Here is a 19,674-nt window from a genome sequence, read left to right as displayed (position 1 = left end):
TTTAAACCAGGTTGGCCTCAAAATCACAGAGATTCACCTGCATCTGCCTACCCGAGTGCTGGGATTACAGGCTTGTGCCACCGTGCGCAGCTTCATCAGACATTTTTGCTAGAACAGTATTTATCTAACATTTACAGCTGATTTTTTTAAAAAAAAAAATTTAAGCAGTTTTCAGTGTTATTTACTGTATATAAAAACAGAAACAAGGAAAGTAAAGGGAAGGGGCGACACATTCTAATAAGGTTTAGTGTTTTATTTTTAAGACTTCATTTTTCAATTGTGTATATATTATTGCATGTCTGTGTGCACATGAATACAGGTGCCCTGGAGGCAAGAGACATCACATTCCCCCATGGAGCTGGAGTTACAGAGCTGTGCACAACCCAATGTGGGTGCTGAAGTATGGTCCTCTGCTCTTAATTGTTGAGCCATCTTTCCAGTCCCGGGTTCAGTATTTTAGAGGTAGGCTGCAAATATTATTTTGAGAGTTCTAGCAGCCATCATAAATATAGGTGGATTCCAGAACGCACCAAAACTTTTATTTTGAAGGTTTATAGATCTGCTAATGTGGATTCATTGACCATAAAAACAAAATAGGTATCTAGACGAAATGATTGTACAAATCTTTCAAAAAAAGCACTTTTTTTTTTTTTTTGCGATTGCCAACTTTATTTATTGGATTTTCTACACACACAAAAAAAGCACTCTTTAAAGTTGAGCTTTGATTATTAGTGTTAAGCAGTAGAGAAGTTCAAAAATCTTTGACGGGCAACAAAGCGTCTTATTAGTGCCACTGTCCCTTTAAGAGGAATATAGTTTTGCATAATTTCACGGGCTTCGGGAACCCGTTACGCCACGTGACAAAACTCGACGCCATTTTAGCGCCCCCTGTCCCCAGACTCTTTCAGAGTAGTGCGGGGCATGGAGCGTGCGGAGGAGGGAGCGCGGGCTGAGGGAGCTCCCGCTGAGGGGGCACCCCTTGAGGTGGGGCACCCCAAGATTCCCAAAGCCCCCTCAACACCTGTTTCACCATCAGAGGAAGTTTCTGTCGGCCTTGGTGCGGAAAGTGTTCCGGACCCATCTGACAGCGGAGGTGCTGGAGGCCCGGACATTCCTGTCGCCAGCCAGGCCCAGCCCCAGGAAGACCACGAAAGCACCTCTCCTCGAGGGCGTGGACGTGCTCGGGGTCGGGGTCGTAGTCAGGGTCGGGGTCGAGGTCGTGGTCGTGGTCGTGGCAAAACCATCGAAAAGTCAACGCAAGGTGAGTGGCTTTTGAATTTAGTTTTCCTCAGTGGGGGGGGGGGGCGGGGTTGTGTGCCTCGAAAGGCTCTCTATAGTGCGACACCTAGGAGTTCCGGTGGCCGCCTGGCTCCCTTGATAGAAAGTAATGGCCGGCGTCGCTGACGAGGGCCGGAACTCAGAGTGCCAGTTTGAGGCCTAGGGGGACCCGTGCACCACTATTGGTGGCAGTTGTGGCCCTCAGCAGGGCGGCGCACTTGTGTCCCCACAATTGGGGAGCGGCTCTCTGAAGTTCGACACCTATGGGTTCCGGTTGCCGCCTGGCTTCCTTGATAGAAAGTAATGGCTGGCATCGCTAGCCCAGACTCAGAGAGGCGGTTTGGGGCCTAGGGGGGGCCCTGCAGCACTACTGGTGGCAGTTGTGGCCCTCAGCTGGGCGGCTCACTTGTGTCCCCACATACAGAGGGACTTGTGAGCCTCAAAAGGTCCAAGATTCCTCTGAGTTGTGAAACCTGTCGGGGCAAGAAGTTGCAGGCAGCAGCTTGGCCTCTTGGACAGGAAGTTATGGCCTGCTGTGCTGAGGAGTGCTCAGAACTGGCTAGTCCATTTCGGGCCTTCGGGAATGTTCTATTTAACACCCATAAGTAGCCTAGCCAAGTGACAGGTTCTCAGATTGGACGATTAAGCATGTGCTGCACCACCCTTTTTTCTGTGTGTTGGCACCCGCACCAGCTCCCTTAGGTGGCCTCAGGTTCCAGCGCCTGCCCCACCACCCGCAGGGCAGCAGGGGAGCTCATTCTCTTTCTCTCTTTCTGCGTATCCGTGTGCAAGTACACACACACACACAGCCTAGAGGCTGAACAAATGGCCTAGAAGCTTCGAGGCCTGGAGCCCTCTGTTTGGCTGGTGGCCTCGGGGGCGGAGCAAGGGGCGGGACCTGAGCACGCTGTGGCTCTACCTGTCAGCCAGGGCTCTCTTGCATGCTCTTTGCTCCGTTTCAGAAGCTGCTGTCAGGGCTCTGGCTCCCAGCTACCAAGGGTGCCTGAAAGAGTGTCTGGGCTAGCAGGTGAGGACCACCACGCTCCAGGGAAGGTGGGAAGGTGTCTCCGCAGCATCATGCCTCAGCTGGGTCGACCAACTGTGAGGTGTGAAGGCTCCTGTGGCATAGCTGGGCTTTTTTTTTTCATCAGGAATGAGCAGAAGCTGGAGAAGCAGAACTTTTCTGTCAGTTTCCCTAAGAAAAAGAGGGAAAGGGGACAGTCTCCAAATAGCAGCTCACAATTGTGCCTTTTAAAAAAAAATGTGGGACCAAGTTTGTGTTTCCTGGAGCAAGGGCTTTTGCTCTCTTTGGCCACACCATTCCATTTGTCCTACTGAAAGGAGATAAGGCAGATGTGAGCAGTGGACAGAAATTCTATTCATTTAACTGTGTCTTGTGGAATTTTCAAAAACAAATTAAGAAAATTATTTCTGGGGAAAAAAGCAGATTAATTTTCTTTAATATACAGTTCATCCAGTTTTTCTTCTTCTTCTTCAACTATTAAAATTCTTTTCAACTAGGGTTTTCACCATTTCTCTCTTCAGACCTTTTTACTGGGGCTATTAACAAGGAAATAACTTAAAATACTTTGGATTCGTAAAGTTTTTATTCTGTAAAAGAGGACTTGCCAAAATAGGCATTAAAATAAACAAAATGCCCCAATCTTGGTTCTGCTAAGAAGTCTAAAAGATAATAATGATCTGACAAAACCTTGCTTAGCAGCTTTTTCCTTAAAATCTGTGTTTGTATTCCAAGTCTTAATTATTTTCTGTTTTCTCTCATTAGGTGTTATGCCCAGCCCCAAGATTACTGCATTTACTTTTTACTTTACAATTTTGCATAAGTGTGTATTAATTGTGCATAGGGGTTTCACTGACATTTTCATATATGTATATGATGTATTTCAGTCATATACACTCATGTTTATTTTCATTATTTATATACATGTGCATATATATTTATAAGCAATAAAAATAGAAATAACTATAAAAAATTATACATTCTCTAGCCCCTTCCTGGGTGTCCTTTTTATTCCTGGCCTCTTTGTACTTCCTATACTTTTCTAATAACTTTCAAAATTATACTAAAGGATTACTTTTCAAAATGTTTTTACTATTTTTTTATTTTTTACAACTAATTCTTTGAGAATTCTACATAATGTATGTTGATCATATTCATACACCTCCCCCAGTTCCTAGACCCTCCTTTACCTCCCTGCAAACCTAATTTTGTGGAGTTTTTCTTAAACAAAACCTTGGAGTCCAATTTGTATTGCTAACTACTCTTGGGTATGGGGTCTGCCCTGAGGTGTAGTCAACCCACCAAGGGTCACACCATTTTAAAAAATTGACTTTCCTTCTCCCACCAACTATAGAATGCCAATAGCTTCAAAGGTAGGGGGTGGGCCTTTGTGCATGCAGTCATAATCACTGTGAGTTAATATGTTCAGTTGTCCTGTTGTGTCTAAATCACCATTTCCTGGTAGTCATCTACCACTTCAGGCTCTTATAATCTTTTTATTCCCTTTTGCCTTGAAGATACCTGAGCCTTGGGCTGAGAGGTGTGATATAGTTTGTTTAGGGCCATTTAGGGATGAGCACTCCACAGCCTCTCATTTTCTGAATATTAACACATCGTGGGTCTCATATAAAACAAAAACTTTTCTGATTGTTTGGGAGATGAGCTGATCTATGGGAATAGCAATAAGTCATTATGTGTCATTTTAATACTGTGTACATTTAGCATAATAATAGTAGTAGGTTTTCTTATAGGGTCTGGGATCTATGTAACTACAGGTTCTTTGCCCCACTAACAGTACCAGTTCCATTTCATGGAGCAAGTCTCAAATTCAATCGGAGGGTAGTTGGCTATGCCCATATCATTTATACTTCTATTGCAACATTAGGCATAGCTTGCCATACCAATTGTTACTGTAGCTTGCAGGGTTTGAAGCTGGATTACTTTTCTCTTCTGGTAGTATGCATAGCACCTTCTATCACTATGGAAGCTAGGCAGTAGGGATGATTTCTTCATTTTCTATGATCAAATATGTGGTATATTCAGCAATAGGGTCTTCCTACCAATTTCTTGGGGGTTAACCAAAAACATTTGACAATATGCTTCAATGTTTGGGGGTCTATGGGACCCTGTTTGCCAACAAATCAAAAAAAGATAGACCATTCCTGGTACTGAGGTTTTTATTTGTAAGCATGTGATGTCAAATTGAGGTGTTGTCCTCTACTATGGGGTAACCATTTAAACTATATATATAATTTAGGAAGATTCTGCAGTAGTAGGTTTCCACATCTTTTACAAAATATCTTTAGTGTTAGTTATCCCTCTCCATATTCTTGCTTCTACCCTGTTCTCTTATTCCCTACCCCGGGTAATGCTTCCTTTCCCAGTATTATACTAAGTGATTGAAATTTTAACTAGTGAGTTTTCACCTGAGAGTCCCACTCTATGTGTTAAAAAATATGTTATAGTGCTTTTAAGGAAGATTTGGATTTAAAAGTAGGGTCCCAGTTAATGATTTACAGAGTGTTGGGGCTGTGCTTTAACTAGAGTTTTTCCCATAACTTAGTGTATAAGGTACACATAATTGGTCAGAAAACCCTCTAATTTGGATTACACTATTCATTTTACATAGATGTATTTTAAATTAAAATTTTTTCTTGTGGAGAATACTAAACATGCATGAAGTATTAAGACAAATCTATATTAAGATTATTTTAAATATCTTTTATAAGAATATTTAAAATAACTGGTGACTTTAGGATTAAATGATAGATTTAAAGCACCTTTGGTTTGAGAGACAGAAGTGTAACAGTGATAGCAATGAATAAATAAAATCAGATTTTAGGTTCTATTCATATCACTCTTTCAAGGAATTTATCAATTCCATGAAACTAGTGTACATGTAATAGATATATAAGCACTGGACTTTCTAACTTTCTCCCAAGGAAGTATTGAGTTATTGCAGTTGAGCCATAAAAAAAGCTTTTTGCTATACCATGTACTGTCTAATGGCTAATATTGGTCTATTTGGGCAACTGAAATATTGAAAATTCTTTGTTCACTTCAAATCAGTGAGTCTGAGTGGATTTCTTTCTTCCTTTCTTCCTTTCTTTCTTTCTTCCTTCCTTCCTTTCTTTTCTTTGTTTGCATTCAGCCCCATGGAGGACATTTAGTTTGTTGAAATGTACTTATTTGACAGTCTTAAATATATTACTAAAAATATTAAATCATGTTTCACAACAGCTTAATTATTTGTTCATCAAGTAGCATCATGTAACTTGGATTGACTTTGGAAATGATGACTTTTAGAAGTCAATATGTCAAATAAAGTATTACTAAACTATATGCACAATTTCAGTGAGAATTATGGGTAAGATCTTACATAATATAACCAGCATTACCAGAGGAGGTCATCAGAGTGAGCAAGAGTTTATAGTGACTTACCATTTGTTTTCTTTGTGTTTTTATGAACTCAAGAACAAGCCATGAGTTTAAAGCATGATGAATCTTATGAAATCGAGGAACAGTTTATATTGAGACTGCCTCCGGTAAGTCACTTTTATATTTCAGAATCAATATCTTCAATGCAAAAGTACAGTTCTGCTTAGGTAACATTTGTATTTCAGGCTATAAAAAATCAGAACACTTGCTTCTCAGAAATAATGTTCTAGTAAACAGTCCTATTATAGTGCCTATTCTCACAATATTTATTTCTTCCTGTATATAACATCAATCATGTGGGTTAATTCCCTGTCAAAGCAACTATGACAATTATGGATCATCCAGTTACTTATCACAAATATTAACAGCCAATTTTCTGGACAGCCAAGGTAAGATTGTTCTAAAATTCTTTCTGTCATCTCAGAAGAGGTAGTTGGAGGGACTACCACTATGTCACCTGCAAATTCATCACCAAGCAAGGTTATCAAACTCATTCCAACATTATGCTTGAGTCTCTTTTTCCATTGATAACCATGTTCAAGTATTATTTCATTTAGGAGGCTATGATAGAGATGGTCAGAAAGTTATTATCCATTTATAGCTAATTAATTATAGTAAACTGTAGCTAAGCCTTTCCTTAACAACTACAATGGAAAGATAGCAATAAGAAGTAGAACTGAAAAGCTAGGAGAAAGCACCAACTGTAGTTCCTAAAAGATAATGATGAAATTTGTGTTGACTTCACCTAACTTATACAATACATTGTCTTTCATGGTACATAGCATAATTAACATTTGGGAAATGTTTTATTTAAGGAAGGAATGACTCACTTTGGAATATGTATTCCATAAGCTATCAATTAGACCATCTTTCTGATTTTTAATTTACCTCCCTTTAGGAACATGCTTATGCTGTCAGGAAGATTATACATTCTAGAGGTTCTGCCATGAAGGATAAACTAAAAATTGACTTTTCTCGTAAGTAGCTAAGACAAATTCACAATATATTAAACAGTAGCTTGCTACAGATTGCTATGTGCCAGGCACTATACTAGGCATTAAAGAATAATGAAAAAGAATAGATACAGTATGTTACCTTTCCAACTTTTAGACAACACACAAATATAAATGTTAAAAATTAATGCCTTTTTAAGAGGAATGCATTTAAATGAACGAAATTTTCATTTGGTGATGACAAAAAAACAGTTGCTGTTTCTCACTTTTGCTACCATTAGAAAGACACTTAGATACTTTTTAACTAGTAGCATACATTATGAAAAAACAAGCTATAGCTACTCTCTTTTTCTGCAAGTTACTAATTAAATATTGGTTTCTAGCCTATGAAGAAATAGCAAGTTTTATTGAAGAACTTTTCTGTCTCACATATGTCATTATTATTCAAATACTTGGGAGACTGAAGAATCCATTGGAATGTCAATATTAATTTTCTCTGCTCTCCTTTAGCTGATGGACACCACGCAGTTGTTCAGGTAGAAGATGTTTCACTGCCTGCTAAGCTGGTTAATTTGCCTTGTGTTATTGGAAGCCTGAAAACTGTTGATAGAAAAACATTTTATAAAACAGCAGATATTTCTCAGGTATGAATTTTTGAGACATGTTTTTATATATCCCAGTTTAGCCTCAAACTCAGTATGTAGCTGAGTATGACTTTAAATTTCTTCTTAAAATTTTTTACATATACATTTATATTATTACACCTATATACAATAGATTATCTACAGCAAGAAGAACCATGACACAATCAGGAATTATATAAATGTTGCATGCTTACTGTTTTGGCTATTTGTATTTGGCAGCCTTGAATAAGACATCTTTCCTATCTTGGTGCGTTTAAAATTCTGAATGTAAATCAATCTCCATCACATCTTGTCATTATCAATTTAAAACATCTATTTAGACCTAAAAACATCTTAACCCCTAAACAACTAAGCTTCATTGTAAAACTAAGCTACCTGGTCTTCAACTCCATCAGAGACTTGAGAAGGAATAAGCTTGATTACGTGGAGTATACTGGGAGTGCAGGTTAGTAGCTTTCCAAATGAGAAGATGGCAGAGACAGTTTGCTACCTGAGTAGTCACCCAAAACTCTCTATAATGTTGGAGCATCATCTTCTTCAGCCTTCTGGCCCAATATATATACATACATATTTGTGAGGCAGAAACTATTAAGGACTTGCTTACCCTGTCTTGGCAGAGTTTGGCCATCGACCATGCCTGGACTTTAAATTTCTAATCCTACCTTCAACTACCAAGTGCTAGGTTTACGGGCATGCCTTTCTGCACTCTTAAGTTGTGCTAAAGATCAAATCTAGGGCTTTGTGCATGCTAGACAAGCACTCTACCAACTGAGTGATATCCACAGATTCATAAAATATTGTTTTGGTTTGCTTTTTAGTGCTGAGGACCAGGCCCAGGGCCTCATGCATGCTAGGCAAGTGCTCCACCTATCATCTATATCACCACCACTGGTTTGATTTTCTTAATTTTCTAGTTCTCATATCTTTTGTGGAATCTTCAGTCTTTCTGTCATTATTTCTTTCCACATGGTAAATGGCTATTTACCATTTTTTCAAGACAAGGTTTCTCTGTGTAGCCCTGGCTGTCCTTGACTCACATTGTAGACCAGGCTGGCCTCAAACTCACAGCAATCGGCCTGACTCTGCCTTCCTGAGTGCTGGGATTACAGGGGTGCCCCACCACGCCAGGGTGGCTATTTACCATTTATAATCATCAAATTAACTGCTCAGGAACATAATGCCATGCTCTGGTTTGGTATCTGATATTTAAATTTTCATTTCTTTACTTTTACAGACTCTCGTTCCTTGTTTGACATTTATAGTGACTTTCATCAATTTAAAAATATGAACGGCTAAGGTCTTTTTCTTCACTTTCTACTAGAGCAGTGTGTTAACTCTGAAGAAAAATTGCTTCTTACTCATCATCTCTGCTAGAGCTTTTTTGATTACGTCTCTAAATCAAAATGCTAAAATGTATGCATTTCATGATATTCCTTCTGCAGTGGTAAACAGTAGGTAAAAGTCCAATCTATATATCATGCTTTAGGGAGAGAAGGAGGAGAAGGAAGAAAGAGAGGATAGCAAATGAATATAGTAAAGAATCTGAATGTATATTGTACTTGGTTTTGGGAAATGCCAAGAATCTTCTGTTCTCCAAATTTCTGGTGGTGTGCTCATGATTGATTACTAACCAATATTTGGGTAATAGTCACCTTATTTGTCTTTGCTAAATGTAGATGCTTGTGTGCAGTGCTGAAGGAGAGCCCCAGACTTCTCCAGAAAAGCCATCTACCTCTACTGATCCTACTGTAACTGGCAATGATGAAGAGAAGACAGATAAAAAAATATATAACTGGAAGCACGGCAGTAAGTCACCAATCCCTCGCTTATTCTGGTTGACTACATTTAATTCTTGCATCGCAAATCCCTATAAGTCAGGGATCTCTTACCTTGTTCATTTATCTCTTATTTTTAGAGAAAGAAGTCATGCCAGGCACATGACATATTTCTTTATCAAACTCATGTAGATACAGGACAGTCATCAGTCATATGATATGTTTCATCATGTTTTTATTGTAGTTACTCCACCACTTAAGAATGTCAGAAAGAAAAGGTTCCGGAAAACAACAAAAAAGGTTAGTCTCATGCCATTTGTGTTTCTACTGGGTAAATTAGAAGAGAACTATGAGACGGAAAGAAAGGGAGAAAGTCAGTTAGGAATTCATTGATTTATTTATAAGCCATCAGATGAGGTGGTACCTACCTGTAATCTCAGAACTTGGGAGGCTAAAGAAGGAAGATTATCAGTTTAAGGGAATCCCTAGCTACAGAATGAGATCCTGGTCTTTAGTGCCTTACAGTTCAAAATCTTTTCTTCATCTTTGTAGTTTTTAAAAAATATATTAAACACACTGTATATAACATCAAGAATGGCATGTATCAAAGGCTCCTTTTTCTTGTGAATTGTATTCCATGGGGTGAACATACCAATGTGTTTAACTGTTTACCCAGTAAAACATATCTGTATTGTTTCTAGTTTTTGACACTTAAAAATAAAGCTGTAAGCAAGTTTTTGCGTAAACATAAACCTTAATTTCTCTAGGATAAATGCTCAGGAATAATGGTGAACCATTTGTTTTAAAATATATTTTTAGATTTTTATTCATTTTACCTAATGTATATGAATACTTTGCCTGCATGCACATATATGTACCACATGTGTGCTTGTTGGATGGCCTGGAACTTGGGTTAAGGGTGATTGTGAACCACCGTAAGTGGTTGCTGCAAACTGAACGAGGTCCTTTGTAAGAGCAACAAGTGCCCTTAACCACTGAGCACCTAAGAGGAAAGTTTGTAAAAAAATAGTTTTTGAGACAGGGTCCTTCTCATGTAGTCCAGGACGGCTTTGAACTTGTGTGATCACAGATGACTTTTGATCATCTTGCTACCACCTCTCACATGCTAGGGTTATAGGCATGCACTACCGTACTCTGTTTTACATGTTGCTAAGGATTAATCACAGAGTCTAGTACACGTTAACTAAGCCCTTTACCAACTGATGTATGTCCCTTGCCAAGTATTAGATTTTAAAATGTATTTACATTCAATTAGTGTGTGTACATGCATGTGTGAGACACATGGAACTCACAAGACAACTTTTGAGAATTGATTCCAAGTATCAAAATCAGGTCATCAGGTTTAATAAGAAGCATCTTAATGCTGAGCCACTTCACTAGCTGCAAGAATTTTTAGTTTTATATGAAACTGCCATACTGTTTTCAGAGAAAGTATTTTATGTTCACAGTGATCCAAATTTCTATCTCCTCACTTGCATTATGTATTGTCATTTTATTTTAGCCATTCTAATAACTGTATTGTGATTTTATTGTAGTATTAATTTCTATCTTTTGGATAGATAATGGCTTTGAATTCACAATAATTCTCCTGCCTCATTCCTTGAATGCTGGGATTGCAAACATATACCATGACACATTGCTTCTTTTGTCCATTTTCTAAAATGACTTCTTACTGTTTTAAGTTTCAAGATTCCTTTTTCTGTTGTGTATGCCAGTCTTTTATCATATATGCATAGTTTATTAATACCTTCTGAAGCTGACAGCTTGAGTTTTTAGTCCTCTTTACAAGCTCTTTCATACAGCAAGATATTTAGTTTTGATGAGACTTAATATATTGATGATTTTGTTAAGAATCTTGCTTTTTGTTGTTAAATCTAAGGAGTCTTTGTTTATCCTAGATATGGGATATTTTCTCTTAATCATTTTTCAAAAGTTTTACATTTTATATTTATGCCTGTAATCCATATTTCAGTTTTAAAAAAGTATGAGTTTTAATTCAAGATTCCCCTTCTCCCATTCTTCTTCCTCTCCCTCTCCCTCTACTCCTTCATCTCTTGTAATTTGTATTGTACAGTTTATGAGTTTTTTATTCTGTTTTATTCTGATCCATGCATCAATCAGTTCACAAATACTGTAATGTGGTAAGTTTGAAATCCGAAGGTTGTTTGCTACCACTTCATTTTGCTTTATTAATATTGTTTCAAACATTTTAGAAACTATATTCTTCTATATGAATTTTAGAATAAATTTGTGTATGTGTACAGAAAACTTTGTTAGAATTTTGAAAGAAGCTGTTAAACTGGTAGATAAACTTTTCTAATGAATGTGCTAACTTTGGCTCAATAACGTGCCAGTCAATGAAATTAATTGTCTACCAAATATAAAAGTATTTAAATATAGTTGTATAGCTCTTTAAGCTTGACTTAAATAGGACAAAGTATAACCTTGTTCTTTGATTTACTTTACTTCATAGCTCCCAGATACCAAACAAATGGATGAAATCAACTTTAGTGAGGTACAAGCATCCATCATCATCTTTGTTATATACTTTAATATGACATGTATATATACATATAAAGATACATACACACATATATACACACATAGACTGGATTTTATTTACTGAGAAATAATTATTTAATATTCAGTAACAACTTCTAGGGAAAAACAAACAATTTTGCTAGTGATGTCAGGCATTACAGACTGTATTCCCCCCATCTTATTTTCATTTCAAAAGTTATTCTTTGGAGTCCAGGGTTCAATTTACCAACAATTGCTTGAATTAGTGGGATTTCTCATCAAAAGCCTTGTTTTATATTTGTGTCATGATGAATTAACTGCTGTGGAGTAATTGTTTAAAACTGTAATCAAGGGAGAACATGCAGATAGGATCTAGTTTTTACAGGAACATTTTAAGAAAAAAAAATGGGACAATGATGTCTGGGAATTTTGGATTTTAAGCCAAATTATAAGTAACTAACATGGAATTATTGCTCTTTGTCAATATGAGTCAAGGTAAATAAGACAATAAGTGCTTCAAATCTTTTCCATTGTGTTATAGGCAGATAATTAAATTGCATCTCAAGTGATTTAATTGTGAAAAATGAGCTTAGTATTACAAAATACAGATTTTGGGTAGATTCCTTCATAAATAGCACTGTTTAAGCAGGACTATTGTTGGATGAGCATATAATAAGGCCCGATCATTTCAATTCATTAATATGTAGGAAAGGGGTATCTACATAAAACTGAGTGCTAAATGGCATTACTGGTATTTTCCTCCACACATTTTTTCAGTACACTGGATCTCCAAATGTGGAAAAAGAATTGAAGAGACTGCTGTGCTCAGATGCTGAAGCTGTCAGTGTCCGTATCCTTTATATCAAGTATTTTTCCTATAGTCTATTTCCTCTCATGTGCATGTGCTGACAAATCTCACCTCTGGTTGCTGGTTTTGTTTTTGTTTGTGATGTTGGAGATCAAATTCAGAGCCTTACTATGCCAGCTAAGCCCTGTAACACTAAGCATCATGTTTAGTCCTCATTTCTGGTGTCAGAGTGCTAGTTTTGATAAGTATAACTTAAGATTTTTGAAATGCTATTTTCTAGTTAGAAATGGTAATGTGTGTAATTTAATATAAGGCAGTTCTTCACACTAGGAATGCAGATACAATTATCTAAATTTGGCCTAAATTAAATATTAAGAGCATTTTTAGTTAAAGAGCACTTCCCTTTCAATTGTGTGCTCTCTCTCCCTTTGGCTTTTTCCTTGACTACTATCCTGAAAGGCTGGGAAGTAGTTACAGATGATGAAACCAAAGAAACAGAAAGTGAAGGGTGCATTTCAAGTACTTCAGGAACCACACAGATGAGCGGACCTGGCTCATCAGGTACGTTACTGAAAACAGAGGAGGAGCTTCAGATAGGGCAAGTGTTAACTGTGTGACAGATCCACAGACTCACAGACTAGTCACAGGAAAAGGGTGCCATTTTCTTTATCAGTCCACCTGTGCTTTAGGGTTTTAAATTGCAATTCTAGTCCCCTATTATGCCATGGTATTCAACTTCCCATGGGCCCTCAGATTCTCTAGATATCTTGATAATTGAATACATAAATGAATGTTAGTGTTTCATATTCCTTGTCCTTATTTTACAAAAGGAATGATATTTCCATAGAAAAATAATTTATAAAATGTTCAGGTTGCCTAGTGAAGTAGATAGTAAGTTTATGGTCGTTTCCAAAACCTCAGATCAGTTCAATTTTCCCTTGCTTAAAATTAATAGAATTTGATATGCTCCGGGAGATATTTGATGATTCTGGCAGTAACAGTAATGATGTGGAAGATAAAAGTGATAAAACTGAAGATGAGGATGATGACAATCAAGAGGAGACTGATGAGGATGATGATAAGGATGATGAAGAGGAAGAGGAAGAGGAAAAAAAACAAGAGACAGACCATTGTGAAGAAGAGTTAGAAAGGGACCTGCAAGCCAAATTTTTTCAATTTAGCCTCTATGAAACAAGCAAAGATTACACCTCAATAAGTAAGTCAAAGGAAAAGACAAAGGGATTGGATACAGTGGGTGGCAGTGTAAAAGGCTAACTCTGAATCATGTGCATGCTTAGTTTTCAGAAGCTCTTTTTCTTTGGAGTTGTACTTGATTTGTGACTTGGTCCATTACTTAAAGCTGTATTTATATTCTAAAAATCCTTTCTTTACCTCTTTCAGTCATGGGAATTAAGAAATTGATTCAGTACAAAGAAAGAAAGCTCCAATATATTTATAAAAAAGCACAGCGACAGAAGGATCTCCTTAACAATGTAGAAAACTTGACCCTCAAGGTAAGGTCTTTTCAGCTGGCAAACATCCTGATATCTTAGTTTCAAAATCTCTGTGTATCTGTTTCAGAAAAAAGGAACACATTAACTAAAAATTTTAAATCATTTGTGCTGATATAGGAGTGAATCATGTCATTTATTTATTTATTGGTTTTCTTTTTTAAATTTTTTATTATAACTTACTCAGATCACATCCCGATTGTTATACCCTCACTTGTATCTTCCCATTCCCACCCTTCCTCCCTCTTCCACCCCATTCTTGTCCCCTAGACCTCTGACAAAAGGGGACTTCCTCCCTCACCATATTACCATAGCCTATCAGGTCCCATTCAAATAGTCTGCTTCTCCTTCCTCTGTGACTTATTGAATTTTCAAGATAGAGTTTCTCTGTGTAACAGATCCCTGGCTGTCCTAGACTTGCTCTGTAGACCAGACTGCCCTCGAATTCAGAGCTCTGCTTGCCTCTGCCTAATATAAGAATTATTTTATTTTCATGGAGACTTTTCAGGGTTTCAGTGAAAGGAAAATATATTGATATGCCACATTTGCTCTCATCTTGGTAGTAAGATAATCCTTTTTGTGGAGCAGTAGTTGTCAAAGGGAAGCAGCTTGACATAGAGTTATACCCACTTTGCCTGTATTCCTTTAGAATAGCCAAAGATAGTAAGTATAGATACATTTTGAAAGATTCAGAGATATATGGCATTGTATTAGGAGTAGTAATGTTCTATTTTAGTGAGAGGAAAAGAAAGAGGAATCTACACTAGATTCCAAATCAGTTTCTTTAGTAAGTCGTAGCCAAAAGATTTCTACAACACTAGGAAAATGTAGCATGTAGAAATTTCTTCCATTTATTTTAGGACAAGGAAAAAATAAGATAGGATTGCACAGTAGTTAGGAAGTAGTTTTATTCTCCAGCTTTTCTAAAAAGAGTGTTCTTCCTATAATTGACAGCTTTCTTATCAAATATGTGACAAACTGTGTTCTATGGTTTTCCTTTTCTTTGAGACACATCTTTCATCACTAATACAACTTATTTTTTTCAGAGGCATTTTCAAAATGTTTTGGGGCAGCTTAATATATTGGAAAAACAAAAGTGTGAAGAGGTAAGAAATACTTTTTAAAATAAATAATTTGCTATGAAAAACTAATTCACCTCTAATGTGTGTCTCACAAGAATAATAGTAAACATATATTCTGAGTGACAATAGCAAGGTGGATCAGGATCTTTTTGAAAGTCTGTTCGTTTGACACTTATTGAATACCATGGAGTGAAAAGCACTGGATAGAGAGTATTGAATAAGACAGATACATCACAACATCTGCCCTCATAGAGCTAATGGTCTGCCAGGGGAGATTTCATAGCACATCAAAGAAGTGCTATGAAGGGAAAAAAAATGTCAGTGTTCCCATTAGAATAAGGAGAACCCTGGATTAAACTGCAAGAACATGGCAAACCTCTCTGAGGAAATTTTATTTATGCTTATACTGGAAGAGTATAACAAACATAGGATGAGCCTCTTGGGTGGAGCATATTTAAGATCTCACATAGAGAGAGAACTTGACTACTTTGATCATTTGTGTGTCATGTAAAACAATGAAGAGAGTTGTTTAACATAAGATCAGAATTAAAGCAGAAGTTACATCATTTGACATGTTGGCTAGGATAGGAAAGATGGGTTTTAGTCTTAAGTGGGTTTAAGCAACTCCTTGTGTAGTATGAAGCAGGATAATCAGATGTAGTTAAAATTTTTTATTTTAAAATTGGTATTATACGTGTGTGTGTGTGTGTATGTGTGTGTGTGTGTGTAGGTGATTATATCATTAAGGGATAATTATGCCTAAAAGACTGGAGCATTACATACTATTGCCTCCTCCCTTAAGAATTAATTAATCCAGCTAGCCACTACTTCCTTCTAGCAAAATAATTGAATATGAGTTCAAGTATTTTACCTCTGCCTCTCTTTCTTAACATATCCTTAGATAAATTAGCCTTCCTGCGGAGTGGTATTTTGGCTAGCTGGATTAATTCTTAAGGGAGGAGGCAATAGTATGTAATGCTCCAGTCTTTTAGGCAAATCAGAATGTCATGTCCTTACCCTGGGCCAGAGGTAAAATACTTGAACTCATATTCAATTATTTTGCTAGAAGGAAGTAGTTTTCTCTTATTGGACCTCAGCAAAATCCAGAAATTCTACCTTTTCATATCATAGTTTAAATCCCATGGGGGCAGGGAACAACTGTGAAGATTCCATTTGTAGTGTCTCCATAAAAACGGTATGTAGGTCCATATTCAGTGGCCTCTAAAACTGTTAATCTCTATCTAGTTACCTAACACATATGGCTTGGAAGCAAAAAAGAAAGAGAGGAAGAAACCAGAATCCTCAAATCCCCTTTGAGGGCATATTTCAAATCACCTAAGATAATTCCACCAGTCCCTCTTAACGATTCCATTACTTACTAACATTGCCACAGACTAGAGACCAGTTCTTAAACATATGGGTTTTGGGGGTACATTCCAGGGTCAAAACTGTAGCAAATTTACAGGTCAAAAAGGAGATCAAAGATGACTCCAAAGCCCAAGTACCTGAGAAATTGTGTACCAGTAACTGAAGCTAATGTAACAAGATGAGGATTTGGAAGGTACAAAGAATGAAAAGATGGCAAGTTTCATTAGACGTACCTTTGAAAATGGGGTATTGGATGCCTGTACACAAAAATGAGCATTGAAGCCGAGGGGTTTAATGGGTTAGCTAAGTTAAATTAGGCAAGCTCAACAAGAAGTCTGTAGCTGGGGAAAAACCTATCTGAAGGGGGAAGTAGTAAAGGAGTCCATAAAGGAAGAAGAACTGGAGCAGTCATTGGTCATAGTAAGTGGTCATTTAGCATCTGAATGAGAAGAGGCTAGCTGAGTTCACAGACTACAAGTTCACATTATCCCTTATCCCTGCTGATATCGAGTAATCAAAAAAGAATAATATTAAAAAACAATCTCTATCCCTATGGTAGTATGTAACTGTGAATTTGGTTTTACAATTTTAACATTTTAAAACATTAGATCCTATACTACAAAAGGCCCATGACATCTGACTTAACATGAGTAGAATATTAAGATGTTGATTGATCAGCACTCTGAATTGCTAAATGTCTTGGTACCTGGCAAGGAGCAGCAAATAAAACTTGGTGTTAGCAGTCAGTTAGTGTTGATTGCAGCACTTGTCATCAGTGGTGATAGCAGAGTCTCACTAACTGGACAAAGTCTAGAGAACAAATTATTATTAAATGCCCAGCCATACTGGGAACACCCCTAACACCCTCTCCAAGACTTTGGAAGCATCATGGAAGAAGGGAGAAAAAGAATGTAATAGCCAGTAGGAAAATGATGTGGTGGTGGTGGTATAGGGCACTGACTTCTAGGCAAGGCACAGATGTTGCACTTTTGAACTCACAGTAGCTTTGATTACCTGCACATGATTGAGCCTGTTGATAGATTACCATGTAAGGGTTTTACTCATCCCTGAGTATTTATATATAGAAACATTTGTTGGTGGAGGTAAAAACATTTTTTCTGGTAAGGTACACATGCGTAAACAACCCTAATGAAACATGAAAATAGAGTCAAAAAACAAGAAAAATAGAAGTAGTGATAGTTGGGAATAGGGAGGAGATTAACTAGGGAATATGGAGGACTGGAGCAGGGCAATGATAAGGAATGACACAAATATATTATAAAAATGTATGAAAATACTATAATGAAGCCATAAATATTTGAAATTAATATAGTCTCATACAAATTTGAAGCAAGATGGCTCAGCTTTTAAAGGCACTTCCTACTGAGCCTGATAATCTTTGTTTGACTGCTGTAGGAACCAGGTGGTGGTAAGAGAGAACTGACTCCAGCACATTGTCCTCTCTCTTCCACATTTACCATGGCATGTGTGCATCCCTACCCACACACAAAATTTTAAAGTTGTAAAACAAAAAACAAAATACCTCTCCAAATTTGCAAAGGCTCATAGGCCTCAACCCTAGAAATAGAATTACAGGCAATTAAATTGGTTATCTTAGTACCATAGTGCTAAATGGCCAGCCCTGGAAGCATATACATACAAGTAATATTATAGAAACTAAGCAAGCTGCACCTATGTATTTAGGAATGTGTGTGTTATATGGGAGGAGGGGTCTGGAAGGAGAACAGGGAAAGGAGTAAATTATGAAATTATAATCACAAGCATTTTATTTGAAAACTTAGCATAAGTTCATTTTGAGAAAAGACTATCCCAATGTTTTATCACCTTACTTTTACAAACTGACTACAGTGATATTATTTCTTTTCTTTTTACCACAGGCTATGACCTCTGTATATTTTTCACATAAGCCTAGATTCCTAACAGGAAATATATTCAGTTTTTGAGCATAGTCAATTTTAAGCTTCCCTTTATAAGTCTGGCATACTAAAAGATATTATGGTCACAACATTGTGCTTGAGTCTTGATGGTGTGACTGTTTTTTTGGAACATTGTGAGACTAAGATGATGTCAAAGAATGCCAAATGACTGTTGTTTTTTGATCTATAGGAGTAAATACTAGATGAAGTAATGCATTTTAAGATTGTAGATAACTGGTTTCCTGTTTTCCTTTGGTTTGTAATCTGAAGAAGTGAGGAATTACGTCATACTGAGGGTTTTTTTTTTTTAAGTCAGTTTATGGTCTTGATTTTTGGGGGGGGGGGGTGACAGTGTTCTTTTAATACTGGCTACAGGTCAAAATTATAAACACCTTTTGTGGATGAGTTGCAATCCTATGCTTATGAGTTGTAGCTAGGGATGGGCCACTCCCTTAAGCAGAATCCTTTACCTTCTTAACATTGAAAGTTCAACAATATATGAACCAAGGATTTTAAATATCAGAGGCCATATATCAATAATATGCTCTGTTCAAAAAACATTTAGATTTACCAAAAAAGGGGGTAGAGAATAATAGTTGTACATGTGGGGGAAACAACTGAAGGACCTCAGGGACTCAGCACCATCTCAGGAATACTAGTCAGTAACAATTTTTCCTTTGCTGAACTACTTATTTTATTTAAACCTCCCTTGGTCTGTAGTGGAGGAATGAAGTTATAAATGTGGATGGTTTAGGCAGCTTTAAAAACCTTGAAAGAAACTACCTGAGTATTATATTACATCTTAGAAGTTGGACAAATGCCTATGGATATTATCTTTTACCATATGAATATTCTTCAAACGGCTTTGTCCTGTTGTACATGTTTATCAATTCTTTGAAATGGGAAAGGAGTTTTGTCATACTTTTGAAATTATAATGAAGATGTTTTTGAAAAATTTAGAATAAAAAATTTTAGAATAGCAGAAAAATCATACAGCTTTTATAATGTTTTTCTGCCTCACTCTCCTTACAGATTCATCACCTACAGGAACAACTGAAATGTTTTCTGAAGGAATGAGGAAACCCTCAGGCTAGCACATAAGGTGGATTCACCTTCCAGATGAAGACTGGTTGGAACCACAAGCCTCTATCCCTCTACTTACTTTATCTTGACCAACTGTATCTGTTGAGTATTTTTTATGAGTTATAGCAAATTTAAAGATAATAGTCATATATAACGAGATGATATAAAATGCATAGTAGGTTTAGAGACCCCACTTCACATGGGACTTTGTTTCTCTTTGTCAATTAGAGATTTT

General features: G+C 37.0%; 1 protein-coding gene across 1 annotated transcript; it reads left to right on the top strand.

Annotated features, from left to right (window-relative positions):
* The first annotated feature begins 921 nt into the window (after positions 1-921).
* On the top strand, positions 922-19,433 carry Taf7l (TATA-box binding protein associated factor 7 like). Its single transcript, XM_051141838.1, has 12 exons — positions 922-1,261; positions 5,774-5,844; positions 6,636-6,714; positions 7,201-7,334; positions 9,011-9,140; positions 9,354-9,409; positions 11,604-11,645; positions 12,428-12,500; positions 12,918-13,019; positions 13,414-13,674; positions 13,860-13,972; positions 19,389-19,433. Exons 1-12 carry the CDS (start codon positions 922-924, stop codon positions 19,431-19,433), a joined length of 1,446 nt encoding a protein of 481 aa, XP_050997795.1.
* The last annotated feature ends 241 nt before the right edge of the window (positions 19,434-19,674 follow it).

Source organism: Acomys russatus, chromosome X, assembly GCF_903995435.1.
Source record: "Acomys russatus chromosome X, mAcoRus1.1, whole genome shotgun sequence".
In the NCBI taxonomy this organism is placed as follows: domain Eukaryota; kingdom Metazoa; phylum Chordata; class Mammalia; order Rodentia; family Muridae; genus Acomys; species Acomys russatus.
This window is presented reverse-complemented; position numbering and strand designations above follow the sequence as displayed.